The sequence below is a fragment of the Dunckerocampus dactyliophorus genome, chromosome 5 (assembly GCF_027744805.1).
Source record: "Dunckerocampus dactyliophorus isolate RoL2022-P2 chromosome 5, RoL_Ddac_1.1, whole genome shotgun sequence".
Classification (NCBI taxonomy): Eukaryota; Metazoa; Chordata; class Actinopteri; order Syngnathiformes; family Syngnathidae; genus Dunckerocampus; species Dunckerocampus dactyliophorus.
Window position 1 is genome coordinate 6,315,435 of NC_072823.1, and position 19,047 is coordinate 6,334,481.

Consider the following 19,047-nt stretch of genomic DNA (forward strand, 5'->3'; position numbering starts at 1 on the left):
TTAATGTCTACTAAACTGCTGGCAACAAAAGTGAGTTAGTGAAAATGCTCAAATTGTACCAAAGGTGTGAATATTTTCTGTGGCTACCATTATTTTCCAGCATTGGCTTAACTCTCCTGGGCATGGAGTTCACTGGAACATCACAGGTTCCCACTGGAATCCTCTTCCACTCCATGACGGCATCACGGAGCTAGATGTTAAGACACCTTGCTCTCTTCTGTTTGAAGATGTCCATCCAGTCCATTACCTTTTACCCTCGGCTTCATTAGCAAGGCAGTGGTCAAATTGAATGGGGGGTTTAAAGGTCGTTATTATGCTGGAAGACTGCCCTGTTCCGCAGTTTCCAAAGGAACAGCATCATGCTGTGCTTCGGTATGTTTCAGTACTTGCTGACATTCATGTTTCCATCGTGAACTGTAGCTCGTGAGTGCACTCATGCAGCCCCATACCATGACGCTGCCCCAACCATGCTTGATTGTGCACAAGACCTCACTTGTCTTTGCACTCCTCACTTGATTGCACTCCTCAATCTTCCTCTCCAGTTCCAGTAATCCATGTCCTTAATCTGATTGTGAACCTGTTTGCGGGCTTTCTTGTGCATCATCTTTAGAATAGGCTGGGACGACAGCCATGCAGACCAAATTGTTATAGTGTGCGAAGTATGGTCTGAGCACTGTCAGGCTGACCCCCCCCCCCCCCCCCCACCCTTTCAACCTGTGCAGCAATGCATCTATTTTCCAAACACATCCACTGGATACTGTATGGTGCTGAGCATGTGCACTCAACTTCTTTGGTCAACCAAAGCTGTCCTGCGCTGCGTGGTCGTGGCCACCGTGCTGCAGCTCAATTACAGGTTGTTGGCAATCTTCTCATAGGCTAGGCCATCTTTATGTCGAGCAACATTTTGTCCCCCCACATCCTCAAAGAGTTATTTGCCATGTTAAGTGCCATGTTGAACTTCCTGTGACCAGTATGAGAGCATGTGAGAGTAATCACACCGTATTTCACACACCTAATCCCTTTCACAGCGAAGAAATTGTAACACCGAGGGGGGAAAATAGCTAATTGGGCCCCATTGCACATTTTCACTTTTGTTGCCAGCGGTGAGACAATGTCTGTGTGTTATTTTGAGGAGACAGTAAAGTTACATTGTTATACAAGCTGTACACTGACTACTAAACAATAGGATCACGGGGGTAAGCTGGAGCCTATCCCAGCTGACTTTGTGCGAGAGGCAGGGTACACCCTGGACTGGTCGCCAGCCAATCGCAAGGCAGTGTATACATCTATACAAGTAAAATAAATGAAAACCTTATTCAGAAGATATTTCCAAACCCACAAGGATCACACATTGGCAATTATGGGCAATAATCCGGAAGAATAAATAAAATAATAGGAAGAGAATGCTAAATATCATATTAATTTCAGGGAATTCTGTGGGAAGTCTGTGTGCTTGTTTCTTATGGAGACATTGGCTGTTTGCTGTTTGAGCAGAATGCTGCCAGTTGTTGATGCAGCATGAGTGATATATCAGACATGATTATATTTTTACCCTTGGAAAAAATGTGCAAGAGCTGTTTTTCTTTGTACAAAGCCAATATTGTTAAAAATAACCACATTGCTAACTTAATTCCTCAAATTCCAAGACAGTTCTTATATTTAGGTGTTGGGAGATTGTCGAAGTGTACCTAATTTCATGGTCAGTGATTGCGTTTGAGCGCTTGTGGCTTTGACACACACTAACAAAACGCTTCAAAAACTTTACCACTTAGACCTTCATAGGCATCATCATCATTGTCTTGCTTTTTTTTTTTCTACTGATGACGCAAAATGCTTTTAAACATTGCACTGAATTATATAAGGGACAAGAGAACAAAAACAACTAGTCCCTGAACAGTAAAGCTGAATGGCGAGCCAGCATGGCACTGTATAATTCAGAATAGATGGACCAAAAAAAGTGCCTGTGACTAGAGCATGTGTACAGAGACACCAAACTCACGTCCATAAGTTCAAGCTCTCATACCCTAATCACATGTAATTACCCAGACCCTTTTTCTTTACCTATGGCCATGAAGTCTTCAACATCTCCAGGCAGATGAGTGGCCAAAGGGCCGGCATATAGAAGCAGTCCGTCATCTTCCTCTGTCATAAACTCCAGGGAAAGATGGCTATCAAAGCATGGCTTTATGGGGGGAAACCAGGCGTAGCCGTTGCCAAGGAAACTACGTCCTGGCTGCTGGCAGTCTGGCCCGTCATGCTGAGGAGGGCATTGGCACCTGTAGCACCATGGGAAAAGACATAACTGAAGAAAATGGAGCTAACACAAAGGTAAAGTGTTGAAATCTTCACAAAAATGTAAGCTTTTCTTCAGCAGGCAAAGGCAACCTTGGACTTTGTTCCAGCATGTTGACTGTCAATAGACGACTCTATAAATCAATCACATTTTCCTGCATTCAATACGACTGAATTCATTTAAATACTTATGAGCGCAACATGCCTCAGGTCTGTTCTTTATCCATCACTGCATCTGAACCCGCTGGAGACTGTTTCTGTAAAGCATGTCACATTTCTTGATATATATTTATCTATATACAATAGATCGCTGCTATTCACGGGGACTTTGTTATCAGAACACCTGCGAATGGCAAAAAATGTGAGTCAACTGAAACACCCTAACGCAAAGCAAATCAAAATAAACGCCTCCCACAGTCATGGTGCAAAAATATTGCAACGAGCAACACAAGTGGAACACGTGGAATATAACTGCACCGCACGGACTATGCAGGAATTGAAATAATAATTGTGTACACACTAATATCCATGCAAAACAAGACTATTTTATACTCATTTACAGAGATGGAGAATGTCTTCAATCCCAAGTCTGGATTCAAGTCTTAAGTAAAGATGTGCAAGTTAAGTCTCAAGTCAAGGCAAAACAGGTATTTTCGACAGACAGATAACTTTTGAGTCCCTACAAGTCATAAGCACTGTTCACCAAATGTGTTCACCAAATAAAATGCCATGACCTCCTAATTTGCAAATGCAAAGGAAATTCTCCTCGGAATGTTGACACATCCCGGTGTTAATCACTGCCACTACCCAGCAGTCTGGCTCTCACAGAAATGCAAGCCAAGCCCTCACTGTTTGTTCTTAAACCTGATTGGATAGATGCAATAGATGCATTCAATGAGGCTGATTTTGCGGGAAAATTGGGTGTCTTGCTTGAAATGACATAACGGTCTCGTTATTTTAATACTTTAAATGGAGACACATTTTACTCAACACGCTCACTGAAAATCTCAAGTATTTTCAAGTCCATCCATCTTCTACGCCACTTATCCTCACTAGGGTCGCAGGGGTATGCTGGAGCCTATCCCAGCTGACTTTAGCCGTGAGGCGGTGTACACCCTGGACCGGTCGCCAATCAATCGCAGGCATTTTCAAGTAATCAGAATAAAGTCCAAGTCAAGTCCCGAGTCATTGATGTCAAAGTCCAAGTCGAGTTGTTGTGAAGTCGCGTCCAAAGTAATCAAAATTGTGATTTGAGTCCATGTCTCTGCCACAAGGCATGCTGGGTAACCTCCTGTTGGTGAAGTGTGCATGTGTGCTTCCCGGCCTTACACATAAATTAGCATAAAGTAGTCTTGTTTTGCATGGATGTTAGTGTGTCTGCATCTATTTCGATACCAGTATACAGTATACAGCCTTAAAACATATATAATAATTGTAAAAAAAAAATAATGTTGGCTACTTTGCGGATTTCACTTATTGCGGGCTATTTTGGGAACCAATCCCCCGTGATAAACAAGGAAACACTGTAGTCCGTGTGGTGGAGTTACATTGTGTGTCCCGCATGTGTTACTTGTTGTGTTATTTTTGGTTTGTGATGTGTGAGCAAGAGTGTAAATATAAAGCCGAATCACTGCGTACACCTCCACATTTTATTCTTAGAATGTTCCAGTAATTATGTTGCATGCTCAGATTTCATTCGCTACCTTTATAATTTCACTTGAAACACATTTTGAATTGTCATTGTCATGCAATAGTTTTGTGTTCATAATTTTTAAATGCATTTTTTTAATGCATTTTGGATGTTTTCATAAGACAAACTTCTGAATCAATCAGGCTTGGGTGAGACTCTGGATCACAATTGGACAAATCTATGCTTTCACCTCTGTGAGAATAATTTAGGCCCTTTCAATTTTTAAGAAAGACTGAGCCATAAAAGCATGCTTGGATGAGTTTGGTGGGAAATGACCTACACTGCATCAAACACCTTGAATGAACTAGATCACAGACTGAGAGCCAGAGATGGCAGTTCAAAATCAGTGACCTCTGACCTAACAATGGAGGTCACATAGTTTTCCCAGAAGAGTGGAAGTAGATATACTGTACAGGAGAGGGAAGGACGCCATATTGTGTTCCATTTCCAGTTCCTAAAGATGCTTATAGTGTTTTGTCTAAGGCCAATCTTTATTGCTGTGTTGTTAAAATGACTAAAACCTCTAAAGAAGAGAGGTAAATGCATCAATGACAAACACTTCATTCGATCCCCGTGATGGAGGAGATGGACTGGCTGATCTCTTCTTGTCCCGACCCTGGCGGAATGTGAGACAAGGTGGCTTTGCTGATAATGTCAGAACCATCTATTTCCATGCAGCATCTGAGGAGAGCTGCGTGTACCGAGGCTGTTAGGGCCCCATTCTGTTTATTTTGCAGGGGGGCAACACGTCAGGAATACTGATCTATACTCAGCTATATGGATGACTTATCCAGAGTGAAGCCTTATGCATGCGTATGTTCACACCACGCATAGCATCTCACTCTTATACTGCTCAGACCGATGAGAGCGATACCTCACCAAGCCAAGAAGTGAACATATAATTTGCTCACCTCTGACTGACATTATATAATCAATTGCTGTCTGGAGCTGTTTGTTAAGCTCTGTCCACACACAATAGCAGCAAAAATAAAAATTTGTGCTTTACTGCATTCATAGCAGAACACACACGGCTCATATGGAGAGTTACATCACATAACTCATTGCAGCAGAGCAGCTACACCGCAGACAACTTAAAAAAGATAAGAGGCCAAAAAAAAAGGGTTCTGTGCATCTTTGCTTTGAAGACTATGCCTCTGACAAACTTGTATGTTCATGTAAATGGAATTAAATAAGATTTTCAGAAGTTGTGTGCATGGCGGGGGACTGTTGGACTAATCCCCTTGCCCTATATTTATTTAATCTGGGCATTAATGTTAGCATGTAATGTACTGCATGATGACTCAACCATGGAGACACACTCATTTTAAAGACCTCTTGATAATTTGAAAGTTCATAATTTATGTTAATGGCCAGGATGTCAACGTTTTGTTTATTCCTTACTTTAAGTGAATATTTCAGCAGTATTTTTAAGAAAAAGATCTCTAAATGTTGCAAAATGACTGTTGTCAAATATAACTTAAATTATTAAATTAATTGTTTTTTTAATTTAATTTTGAAATTGTAATATTTAATGTATTTCTAATTTATTTTATGTATTAATGATTTTTTATTTTTTTACATAATTAAAATAATTAACACATGCGCATCATGGCAAGTCACGCCTCTCCTGACATAGTTGCAAATGGTGATTAATCGTAATTAATTAATTTGAAAACTGTGATTAATCTGGTTAAAATTATCATCACTTGACAGCCCAAAGAAAAATACAGCTGAAAAGACCTTTGCATTGGATTGCTTACATTACAGTCAAAGTCTGAAAGTGTGAGAATCCTACTACTCTACATTCAGCTGATGACACTGCAGAACAGCTCTAGCAAGTCAGGTCAAGGTACAGGTGAAAGAGATTTTTCTCATAAGAAGTCGTGTTAGTAATTCTGGCCTCATTTCGCAGAATGTCCCTCTGTTAGTAGACCTCAGGAAGCTAGAAGGGAGCATACTCTGGTTTTGGTCTCACCTGTATCCATTTTGAGCATCAATGCAGGTTCCCCCGTTAAGGCATGGGTTATTGGGGTAAAAAGAGCAGCTTTTGTGAATCATATCCCTGGCGGTGCACCCACAGACAGCTGAGGTCGTCACTGTCACCGACACCAGGGACAACACGTCAGAGTCCACAAGGGTGGGCAAATCACCGATGCTCAGCTGTGTGGAGCATCCGCCCAATGCCTTGCAGTCGGTGTGCACGCACTCATCCACCTGCACTTGGCTCACATTGACACGCAGCAGTGACTGCAGCTGCCGAGAGAATTGGGAACGACAAGGGAGACATAAATGGGGGGCATAATAACTGTCAGTAAAGATACAAGGATTAGTATCACCAGAGTTGACATTGGTGTGAAGTACTACTGCGATGAACACAAGGATGAGTAAACTGACTTGGCAGCACTTCTAGATAAGAATAAAAAGATACTGTAATCTACATACAGTATATGCATTCAGTGTTCTATAAAGGATTGTTGAAGCAGTGGTGCATGTTTCCATTTGACAGGGTAATTAAAGAACGCAGAACCAAACATGGATGAAAGACAGTTCGGGAGATAAAAATAAGATAGACATGTACTGAATGGAAGAACAAAGAGGCGATATAAAGACAGAAAGTTAGTGTGAAATAAGATGGGAGGTAAAATAGCCTTTTATCTCTTCCACTCGTGCTCTCAAGCGTACTGTTTAATATATGAGCACTTTTTTTTAATCTATCATACAAATCGGTATAAGTACCTTCTTCTTATGTGCAGCGAGAAACCCATGCAGCTTCTCTGAATGCATGTAGCCAGAATCTGACAGCACGTAGAAATGGATGTCCACTGTTTTCTCCCCCCTGTTGGCTATGCTGAAAATGTTAATGCTGCCTGGTCTGACAGACAGGGTCTCAGACAGGAAGTCCCAGAGTGTCTCCAGACGACTCTTCCTCTCGACGTGAGAGTCGATAAAATCTCTTGTGGTTATGCCTTTGGGAGACAAAGAGAGTAAGGGTTTGTGCGATATGAACGAATGACTCACAAATGACAACTACTGAGATGATCAAAGCCTGCACAGTTTCCAATTCCATGACACGCAATTGGTAGTCCAGCTTCTCCCACTATTGATCCATTTCCACTGTAAAATGTCCCTATAAATCAAACAGTTGCCAAAAGATTGAGTGAAATCCTTTGTTTTGTTGATCCCAGAAGTAGGATACTTAAAGCCAAGACATCTCATGGCATTGAATGGATCGCAACTGGACTTTTCAGGTTGTCTTAGAAGACGTCTCGCCTCTCATCCGAGCAGGCCTTATCAGTTCATGCTCAAAGACTAGGTGGGACGCACACCAGTCAGACTAGATAGGACAGCCCCAGTCTGAAAACTTGGTGCAAGATCCATTTAATTTCTTCTCTAAAGGAGGAGGCATGTCCAGACAGGAATGGTTTGGCTTGTTTGTGGTGTCAGATGACGGTCGCTCTGTCCGTCAACAATGGTCATTTGGGTGGTATCACCTTTGTTAGCATCCTATTCTGATATAATGATGGTCATGGACCCACTTGAAACCAAAGTTGCTTTGCCTTGTTTATTTGTTAGTGGCTAAATGATTGAATCTTTTCGGAAGGTTGAAAGGACAGCATTGTATGTGGGTAAAAATGTGGTATCCTAGACCTCCCCCTCTGCAGAGGTGGCTTCTCAACATTAACGTCTATCGTTTCCCTCACTCCTGCTTGGTTTCCCCAAGCCAAGACATTGGGACAATGCATTGCTATTAGGTTGCAAAATGAATCTTATCCGTGTGACCATCTTCCAATAATATATGGAGAATATATCATCTTCAATCTCCAAAAATGATAACGACTGAGTGTCAAAGGCTGCCATAATAGTCTTCGACTCGTCTCAGAATGGCTTTTAAATGTCAAGGACTTTACCTGACACCTCCAATTTGACCTTTATTACTCTGATTTGTTGTTCAGATACAGGCAGAAAAATGAACACTCAAACTGTTAGGGCAAACAATTTTAATGGCTGATAACACATTTTCTAACTTTGTATCCGATGACTTTGTATCACAAGGAATCAATTTCAAAATGGATATAAAACGATTTCTTGATTTACAGCAACAAAGAGCTAACAGATTACCTGTCAAACGTAGTGAGGCGGACGACAGAACAGCCCTTTCCTCTAGATCTCTCACATGAACTCTGACTCCGGATAGCACATCGGGCCATACGTCATCTGATACCCCAACTCTCATCCAGTAACTCCCTGCCGGGGTGTTCTGTCGGATGCTCAGCACACCTGTGCTCTGATTCAGACTAAAGTATCTGTTGAATGAGAGAGGGCAGCATCAGTGAAAAATCTGACAAAGTCGTTGTTTGGTTAGCAGGAATACATAAACACTATATGAATGAATTTGACAAACAATGTAGAGCAGTGCAGCATGAACAAAGGAAGAACCAACACTTTGGTGCAGAGCTACATAATAGACACTCAGCGCACCTGCATGAGTGGAGTGGAATAGTATCGACTGCAGGGGTGTCCAAAGTGTGACCCGGGGGCCATTTGAAGAACATTTTTTTTTTTTTATTTATTGGCCACCGGGAATAAAATATTACAAAAACTAAATTTAAGAAGAAAGTTGAAATATTTGGAAAATTTAAAAAAACAACAGGGGAAATGTTCATAGTAATTTCCTTTTCCGCTGAGATGCATTTTTTTCTTGAAATATATCTAATTTCTTAGCATATCTCCATGTGTTGCTTTACACAATATCAAAGTGGCCCTTGCATCCTTTCAATTTTACTTTCGTACGTGTCCCTCCATGGAAAAAGTTCGGCATTGTATGATGTTTCAAATGTGTTGTTCTTGGTGGAAGCCTGCCATTCCAGTTTTGTTTTATTTCTTAATTAATTTCAAGTCCAGATGGCAAATACCTGACAGATGGCACACTGACAGGTAGAAATTTCAGCAGCACTACTTGGACTTACTCCAGTAGGAAGTGGATGCAGATTCAGTAAAAAAATAAAATAAAATAAAAATCACACACAAACTTTAATGGTGTGAAAAAAGCAAAACCCTTAGCTTCAAAACTCCTAAAAGAGCTTGATAGTTGTTATGGTAACTGTCAGATGTTTTCAGATGAATAAAACAAATATGCAATTGGTATTTCTTATCTGATCTTCCCGGTTTATGAATACTAAGTAGCTGCATAAGGTCCCCGAAGGAGTCACACCGTGCATGTATGGCTGTTCATCCCTGAATATCATTGAGCATAGGTGGACTGCAAGTGCCTGTGGTAAGAACAATATGGTGGATTTTCTTGAATGTAATCCAATGCTGATGTGTACGGTATCCACTTACGCCGGGTTGCTATATTAAAGGTGGCAGTGTTTGCGGAGGAACACAAGAATTTAATAATTATAAGTTGAAGAAAATGGATGGATGGATGTTTCAGGCCAGTTAAAAGCCATAAATGGAAAATAGGATACAGTAATCCCGCATTTATCGCAATTAATTGGTTCCAGACCCAACTGTGGTAAGTGAATTCCCACGACGTATGAGCCTTTATTTATAAATAGAATGTTTTCTGTAGTTACTGCATGGTAAACCGGTTTACGACCTTCTAAATACATTTTTAACATTATTAGAGCCATCTAGAAATGTCACCTTTACATTAGTATTACCCAATATAAAATACATAATATGAGAAATTAAGCCATTTAAGATGTAAATAAGACTCCTGTACTTGTGTGTGTTGCTGCAAATGTGTTCCGGTGCTAAGGGACAGGAAATGACGTAGAGTTGAGTTTTAGCTTGGCATGTGTTACGGCTGCAACAGTAGCTCGTGTTAGGGACTATTGTGCCTAACAGTGATCAAGTCTGGTGCTTGTGTGTCTCACCGAACATTACAGTAACATTACTGACACCTAGTGGCCAGTGTAGAATACTACATTTCATCAATGTATTTAAATGCATCTTTTGAATGCCTTATGTTTGAATTTTAGTTAATTTAGCCAATTTTATGCTTGAAAATGCTGAATTTAATTTTAAAAAAGTAACATTTGCTTAAATATGCATATTTTTGACTAATGATAAGCCATATTCAGCCACGAAACAACACAAAAACCACGATAGAGTGAAGCCGTGTAATTCTAGGGATTACTGTAATGGAAAAAAGAATAAATAAATAGAAAAAACTGTCTGAAATGACAACACAATGATAAGTGGAGTTCTACACATCTGAAGATCAGTTGTTACTGAAAAACTAAATGCAACTCTTACTTGGCTGCACTTGTCTCCAGAGTGTAGGTCTTGTTGTCCCAGTCATCAAGATCTGGTGCATACACCTTCCCCAGTTCTGCATTTGCCATCCTTCCTGTTTAAGGTAAACACACACACACATGCACGTTCTTTCGGGACAAGTTCTGCTGATGCCAACACTTATCTCCTTATCTTGCATTGTTGTGGTTGTGTCTACTTATTATGCTCATAACTGTGGAGCCCACTGCTAGATGAATAGGCTCCCAGCGCTCCACTTCAGAGAGTGTAGAGCTTCAGGAAGCTGGTCTATCTGAGTATGGATTATGTTATTATCAGCCCGCAGTGCCAGAGAACTGTAGCTGGGTAAACAACGGCAGCCTGGATGAGTCACAGTGCTCCTGTTTTCCACTATTACCAGTACAGTACTTTTGTGCAGATGTGTGTGTAAATTAAACACTAACAAGTTTAGGGCATAAAAAATATATATTCCACCATTCTAATGTGATATCCAGAGCAGCCTTGAGTTGGTAAGTCAAGCATATGCAGCGGCGTTAAGAAACGATAGTAAGTAAAAGGACGTGCACAATTGTAATTCTGGACGGCACTGAGCAGGTATGAGGTAAAAACTTTTCTCTTCAGCTGCAGCCTCATTCAACCCTTTTCACTCAATCTCTGTAGCACAAACAAAAAGACAGGACAAAGCAATGACAGCAAATGAGCAACTCACCCTTGCGCCTATACACGTAGATATCTTTCTCCCCTGCCTGATGGGCGTTATCATTTTGGTCACCTATGGTTACAGTGAGTGTGCTTGTGGCAGTCATTGGTGGATAGCCGCTGTCAGTCATAACCACTGGCAGGAGGAATTTGCTTTGCCTTTCCCTGTCGAATCTCCGAAGGGCTGTGAGTGTGGCAGAGCCGTTCCCATGATCCTGAAGGTGAAAGTCAGCTGAGTAAACTGAAGGAAGGGAGAGCAGGAAAGGAGGCCCATGCTCTGGGGAATCTCTATCCACAACATGAAGCAGCGTTGAGCTCATGTTGAGCCAGACCACTTGAGGTGCTGGACTGTTTTCCCAAACCACAGGAGTGTAAGCTTCCTCCAGCTCCGGACTGTTGTCATTCACGTCTAACAATGGCAAGTAGACCACAACACTGCCAGTCAGTGCTGGCCTACCTTGGTCTGTCGCTATAACAACCAAGTCATAACCGCTGACAGCTTCTCGATCCAGTGGCTTGGCGACTGTAACAACACCGGATTGGTCTACTGTAAAATGTCCAAAGGGATTAGACTGAGGAAGAATGCTGTACAAAAGCTCCCCATTTGAACCAGAGTCAGTGTCAGTGGCTGCTACTTGGATGATAGTGGTTCCTACAGCTACGTCCTCATTCAAAGGGGAGAGAAGATAAGAGCTCTGGGCAAACCCAGGGGAATTATCATTCTCATCCTCCACGAGAACCAGACACTGAATAAGGCTAGAGAACTCAGAGTCTTGTACCTTCAAAGTAAGGTTAAACATTTGTTCTCCTGGCCTCTCAAAGTCTAGCTTCCTCTTCAACCTGAGAACACCCCTCTGTTCCAGTCTGTGGCTGACAATGTAGAACTGTTGCTGTGGGTCTCCATCAACCACACTAAATGCCAGTTTACCATATGTGCCAGAATCAGGGTCTGTGGCATCCAACTCCAGAACAATAGTGTCCACATCAGCATTCTCAGACACACGGGCGCCACACCTCTCCTCTTGGAACATTGGTACATGGTCATTAATGTCTGTTAAGACAATCGTGGCAGTTGCTGTACTTGTCATTCCTCCACCATCCCGGGCCTCCACCACCAACTGGTAACTCTCCACCAACTCCCGGTCTAACCCGTCAGCTGCCACTGATATTGTGCCAGTGCTGGAATCAATAGCGAAAAGGTCTTCACTGTTTATGTTCTGCGCATTCTTAGTAATCTGGTAGGTGAGAATTGCATTCTGGCCTACTGCGGCATCGTCAAGGTCGACAGCTGTCATTTCCACAACAAAGGTTCCAGGGGGTGAGCTTTCCGCTACACTACTGAGGCAATTATCGGGCAGGCATGAAAAGGTGGGCGCATTGTCATTGATGTCCCACACATTGATAATAACATCCGTGAAACCGGTTAATCCCTCGCCCTCTTCGTCTGTTGCCATGACAACAAAGCGCCAGACGGCACGCTCTTCTCGGTCCATAGTGCGCTGGGCATACATCTCGCCCGTGATGTCGTTAATCATGAAGTGTGACTCTGCCCCTTGGCCATGGATGGAATATCGTATGGCGCCCTGGTCTGCATCTTTGTCTGGGTCAGTGGCTGTCACCTGCAGAGATAAAGACAACACAAGAAAAAGGATGTTCATTCATCTTACCAAACCCTAATTACAAGTATCTATTTTTGCTGCCTATTCAAAAGCAAAACAGCAGATCACCACTTTTAAGGCTTTTTGTTACTTTTTAAGGTTGCCTGCTTGAGTCTCGATACATTTCCAAACCCAGGAAGACAGGGATGTCCAAAGGTTTTTCCAGAGAGGGCCACATAGTGAAATATGAAAGGATGCAACTTTGACACTTTGATCTTTTGTAGAGCAATACATGTACTGTAGACATGCTAACACATTTCACCAGTTTTGCTGTTGTATTTTTATTTCCCAAATATTTCAACTTTCTTAAATAGTCTTTGTAAATTTTCTTTTCGTAACATTATGACTCATTCTCGTAAAATTATAGCTGTTTTTTTCATCAGTTTTTTTTTAATTTTCCAACTATTTTGACTTTTTTGTGTAAATTTAGACTTTATTCCCATAATATTTTGACTTTATTCTATACATAACTTTTTCCGCAACCCAATTTTCCTAATATGTCAACCTTATTCATGGTTTTGTTGGTTTTCCATAATATTCCGACTTTTTTTAATATGTAGATCAGTCCTGGGTATGATAATAAACTGCAACCGCTTCTCAGTACTCCCAGGTTCACCATGGCCCAGACTGGTTGAACCTGCTAGGGCCCCAGAAATGGGCAAATAGCATGGAACTGGAGTCCCAAAAGTCAGTTCTTTGCTGCATGCAGCATTGTTCTGGCAACTCATGTGACGTCACTGGAACCATGTGTACTAGCTTCTTCCTTTCCTGTGGATCATTCCTTTGACGTGGAGAGGAGACACTTGCGTACCAACTTGTCTGTAACATCTTCCCACCCAGGCTCTACATACTGGACAGGTCACTCCAGCTTCACAAAACAGTGTTTGGCAAAAATGCCCTACAGATACTTGTTTGACCTTGCTGGATGTGCTGTCCTATGGTCACCATAGACCACAATTGCAGCCGTATCGGTATATATACACTGTAATACCATTTATCCATATATTTTCATGGTTTTCCTGCACAGGAAAGTCGGGGTACACCGTGGACAGATCACCAATGAATCACTGTGCTTACAGTACATATGTAGACAGACAACCACTCACATTCTGTACTTTAGTGTAAATGCGCTCATGAGTAATAATGCAAGCATCTCACCTGTAGTACAAACACCGGAGACCCATCAAGTTCCTCTGTGACTGATCCATAGTATTCATTCATGGAGAACACAGGCGCTTCATCATTCTTATTCACCACTGTAACCACTGCAGCAGCGTAATCTTCCCATTTTCCGTCAGAGGCCAGAACCAGCAGTTTGTACCTCTTCTGCTTCTCATAATCCAGTGGCTGTGCAATGAATATCGTCCCCACCTCTGGCTCTATGTCAAAAACGCCACCTTTGTTGCCAGATGTGATCTGGTAGCGCAGCTTGGCATTGGCCCCTGGTGCAGGAATCACAAAAAAGCATGATTGGAAATAAGAAATGACAGTCCTGATTCTGATGCTAAACAGTTTGTACTCACTGAGATGAAAATAAATTGTGGTGGCATTTTTTCAGAGAAAAGCTGTATTAAGATGGATGCTATTGGATACAGAATCAATTTAAATAGAAATTTTGTTCCACTGCTTAATAATGTATTCTGAGTCCCTGCAAAATGAATACTGAAGAATTGGAAGAAAAAGAAAAAGTTGACTCACTCTTTCTGGAACAACAGTCGAGCGCAACCACATGGGCATTACACTTCATTCCCTCCAAGATCTAAACATTAATAGTATCCCTTTCTTGCTTTGATTACTTAATTAAATGGAAACTTGTGCCTCACGTTCTCAGCTTTAATCCCACAGTTATTTGAAAAGAAGACCAGAAAAAAGGAAAAACGGGCAGAGCAGAGAAAAGTAAGACAATACAGTCTGATAGTGTTGTCGAGAGACTGATTTGAAACCCCTAAGCGGGGAATGAGGTGAATGTAGTGAATGTCTAATATGGCTTGGCAAGCAAACTTTTATATAACCAAGTAACAAAACAATGACGCTGCGTTTTTAAATGTTTATTGACCCACAAATTCATGATAAATGATATTACTGTCAACATCAATGTCAACACTAATGTTATGATAATATATGATAATACATATATCATAATATATCATAATAATGTAATATTTCCTTTAGTATGTCATTTTTCACTCTGTAAAGTTGTGGAATTGTCGTTTTTGACATGTATTTCCTCACAGGCAATTCGTGCTGTCTGTCCAACGTTCGGAGCATTTCTTGAAATGCTGACGTTTCAACTGCATTTCTTTTGCGACGACTTTGTGTGAACACAGAAAGTATTTACTTTGCTGATCAAATGTCTCAGTGAGGGTTGACTGGTGTTTTCCCAGATGGGAAAACATATTTCTCCATTTCTGCTGCTGTTATTGTTTTTTTTTTTCTTGCTAAATTCTATTTTTTAATGTGCCGCGGGCCGATAACAAACAGGCCCCCATGCCGCACTTTGGACAACCCTGGTTTACATGCTCGAAGCAGGAAGCGGGGTGGCACATATTACTTCACCACGTTCAACCAGCCACGTAACCACTGCAAACAGTCTTTTTATATTTTAAATTTTAATAAATACATGTAATTTATTAAATATGATATTGGAGAAGTTCACGTTAAAAAAGTTCTGCAATTTGGGTTGCCGCATGTCACTAAAGAGTGATGGTGGGTCCCGCAGCTAGACCAGTTGAGAACCACTGGTCTAAACTCATCTGTGTTTTCATGGAGACCCTCCATGAAAAAGGGTTTGACATTGGAAGACGTAAACTAATCTCTTGCAATGTACAGTATTTGCTTTCAATCACCCTGTTGGGTTAAAGTAGCTCCAATCCCATGTAAATACACTAATCTGTACTATTAACACAACCCCGGCTGACAAAGTGCGCACAGCCTCCCACTGAGATCTGGCCGGCTTACAACGGTCAAGCCCAAGGAGTAGTTTTTAAACAAGATAGATTGAGTGTGCAAATGCACCAGCGCAACACTTTAATAATGGGGGTTGGTGTTATTCCACAGCCATTCATCATTAGTGATGCAGTCCAGTCAAATCTGCACCCCCGCTTGCCATAAATACTTGATTAACGGACCTAAACGTGTCTGACAGAGGGATCTTAGTCTACTCCTATATAGAGGATGAACAACTGCTTTATTGCTTAAATCCCACCCACCTACTGAGTGGGAGCTTGTCAGTCTTTTTGGAACATATGTGCAACAGTGCATTACAAAATCGTGAGTGCTGCTAAATCCAGTGCACCAGCATGATTTCAGCTCAGTCCAGATCGGATAAAAGTGCTCACTGGGGTCGTTTTATGTACAGTATATGGCACCCTATCTTCCCCGGGGGGCATCCTGACCAGATGCCCGAGCCGCCTCATCTGGCTCCTCTCAATGCGGAGTAGCAATGGTTCTACTCTGAGTTTCTCACGGATGGCAGTGCTTCTCAACTTATCTCTAAAGCCTAGGTCACAACCGGACGTACAATTTTTTTGGCTGTGCCATTTTTGGCTTTCTCCAAACCGCTGTAGTTGTGGTGACCAGGAAGGAGTAAGATCTCGACACGCATGGAGGACATAGAACATATCTGAACGTGCGCTGGCAGCACTAATCACGTATGTGGGGTGCTTGTGTGCCGCACGAGGACACATAGGAGTCCTCAACTGCGATGTATGAAAAAATTGACACTTTGCCCAAACCCGACCCCATCAAAAAGTACGAAAGACACAAAGACGTACCAAGTGTGTAAGTTTGTCTTCCAACCTGAAAAAACGTAAGGTCCGTAGAGTTTGTTTGATATGACAAAGAACCTCTGTGGCTGGTCTGTGGCCACTCCGTCATACGTGCGCCCCCCGTGCGTTTCTGGTGTTTTTTTGGACGTAGACCGGCCATAGGAGCCTGTACGACCGGTTCTGACCTTATCTTAAAAGACAGCCCAGCCACACAAGAACACTCAGTTCGGCCACTTATACCCTAGATGTTGTCCTTTTGGTCACTACCCAAACGCTTGACCACAGGAGTGGTAGGACCGTAGAGCGACCGTTAAATTGAGAACTTCGCCTTTCAGCTTCACCACAACAGACCGATACAGAGTCCGCTGCAATCAGCCTGTTGATTTTGCGTTTTATCTGGATTCTTCGAGGTTGAATTCTAAAAAGTGTCAGCATTTAAAATCATCTTTCTTTCCAGCATCAGTTGTACCTTCATCTTCATCATTAGCACTGACAGTGACAACAGCCAAGCCCACGTCAGCATCCTCATCCACGGCCACTTCGTAGAGCCTCTGAACAAAGACCGGCTTGTTGTCGTTGACGTCGCTGATAAAAACACGAACATACGCCGTGTCTGACGGGGGGGGGAAAAAAATCACAAAAGCACAACAAATATTCAGGCAACACTTTGACAGACATGTTGGTGTGCATTCTTCTCCCATCTGTTTAAAGCGCATACAATTCATTGTCACACTTCAGGGAAGAAAATGCACTTAACTTGACACAATGATGCTTGTTGACATGAAAATTTGGAAAGCAGCTTTAAGAAAGCTTTGATGCAAATTACATACATTATTGATTTTGCCAGGAGATTCTTTTAATTGAAGTGTTTTTCTCTTATCTTTTACTTCCTCGTCATTTTGTTGCTTCAGTTGAAAATAGAATAAATTATTTGCTCAAAAAGCACGCGGGTGACAAGTTAATTTGAAGTAGCAGGAGAAAGAGACGATGGCAGGGGAAGGTGGCTCTCTGTACTTGTTTTTACATTTCCTTCCTCCTCTTGGTACCTCCCAGGGGTGACTAAGAGAGACAGGTAATGTTTGCAGACGAGACGAGCCCTTCTGGATGTGGGAGATACGTCGCGTAAGACACAGCCAAGGCAGATTGCAAATGCTAAGCAGGCCACCCAACCCTGGAGAGAAGGCGTTGCTGCTCCAAAACATCAGACTTTACCCGTAATACCATCTTCACAAACATTTGCAAAGACTCCCCACAGAATATAAACGTCATATTTACGTCACTCTAGGTACAGAGGGAGGATTTATGACTCCCAAAATGTCACTCAGACAGCATGGTGAACAAAAACATGCCATATTAGTTGAGAATTGAGCAGTGGAAATTACAAAGGAGGGAGTGGTGGGAAATTTCTCAGCTATTTTCACACGGGGGAGCATGCTGCTGCATGGTCATGATGAAGTAACACATCCAACTAGATGAAGCAATTTCAGTAGAAAATGAAATGTCGAAGCGGAACTGAAATGCAGTTGAAATGTAAAATGAATGTTGAAATATCCTAGAAATCAGGGGTGCACAATAATTATCGGACTGATTACGATCGAGCCAATGTGAGGAATTATGACAACATACTGATAAATCCGATAACATTAAAAAACTGCCTAACCAATAATTAAAACAAAACTCCAATGAGGCGAGATTACCCATACTGTGCTGGTGAGCAAATCAAGCGCTCCTATTTTCTCCTGCATGTGACGTTAACGGCCTGTTGTAACGTCCCCTGAGGGACGACGCCTGGGGTTCGTTCCTATTAGCGCAGTGTTTGAAAAGTGGAATTATTATTAATATTAAAATATTGTTTATGTTTTGTTAGCAGTTGTGATGTCATGATATTTGATGAGGACAAATCTGCATTACAGTTAGCCATGAGCTAAACTTTTAAACTAAAGGTTAACAGAAGAAGCATGACTCTGGGTCTTGTTTTATGTCGGATGAAACATGATTAAAATCATTCCAAGATCAAAGTAAAATGAAATGAAATTCACACAATTAATACCTGAGTTTGGCTGCTTGTTTTTTCCGGGACGAGCAGACTCTTGGCCATCCACTGACTGGACCTCCAGTAAATAGGAGCTGCGGGCCTCACGATCAAAAATGGCCTCTGTGTAGATGATCCCGAGTTTGGGATCTATTCGGAACAAAAGGTGGTCGCCACTGCTGTCTCTCAGCAGCGAGTAAGTGATCTGTGAAATAAAGCGAATGTGATGCTGATTATGAGTACTACTTGGCATAAGAACATACTAAAACATAGATCACTGATTGCCAGTGGCAATTACACCGATACAGCAGTTCACAAGGTTTCTAAAAAAAATTCTATTTGGTTTTGTTTTTTTACCACCAGTATTGGGACGATAAAGAATTTGGTCTTTTTTAATTGAACTGTTTTGTCAAAGGTCCCATACGCAGGTAAACGTTCATTTGAAAATGACTGCTGGATGCAATAAATTACATCAATGTTATTACACCTTCTGGGTCCTAATGAGATGTTTGAGACATCTGCTGTTCTGCTCGACAGTAATCCCTTGTTTACCGCGGTTAATTGATTCCAGACCCGAATGTGATAAGTGAATTTCCGAATAATAATTTAATTTTTTATAGAGCATAGAAAACCTGCATACTATCTTCTAAA

General features: G+C 41.7%; 1 protein-coding gene across 2 annotated transcripts in view; it reads right to left on the bottom strand.

Moving 5' to 3' along the window:
- The window catches only part of LOC129181009 (neural-cadherin-like), a 148,883-nt gene that overhangs the window by 40,758 nt on the left and 89,078 nt on the right, over window positions 1-19,047 (bottom strand). For both annotated transcript variants that reach the window (XM_054775588.1, XM_054775587.1), the window contains exons 15-23: window positions 18,415-18,601; window positions 16,834-16,977; window positions 13,756-14,039; window positions 10,950-12,558; window positions 10,244-10,337; window positions 8,102-8,286; window positions 6,719-6,948; window positions 5,958-6,235; window positions 2,062-2,276 (exon numbers count right to left, since the gene is read on the bottom strand). In XM_054775588.1, coding sequence (XP_054631563.1) covers window positions 2,062-2,276; window positions 5,958-6,235; window positions 6,719-6,948; window positions 8,102-8,286; window positions 10,244-10,337; window positions 10,950-12,558; window positions 13,756-14,039; window positions 16,834-16,977; window positions 18,415-18,601 — 3,226 coding nt within the window. The remainder of the gene's footprint in view (window positions 1-2,061; window positions 2,277-5,957; window positions 6,236-6,718; window positions 6,949-8,101; window positions 8,287-10,243; window positions 10,338-10,949; window positions 12,559-13,755; window positions 14,040-16,833; window positions 16,978-18,414; window positions 18,602-19,047) is intronic.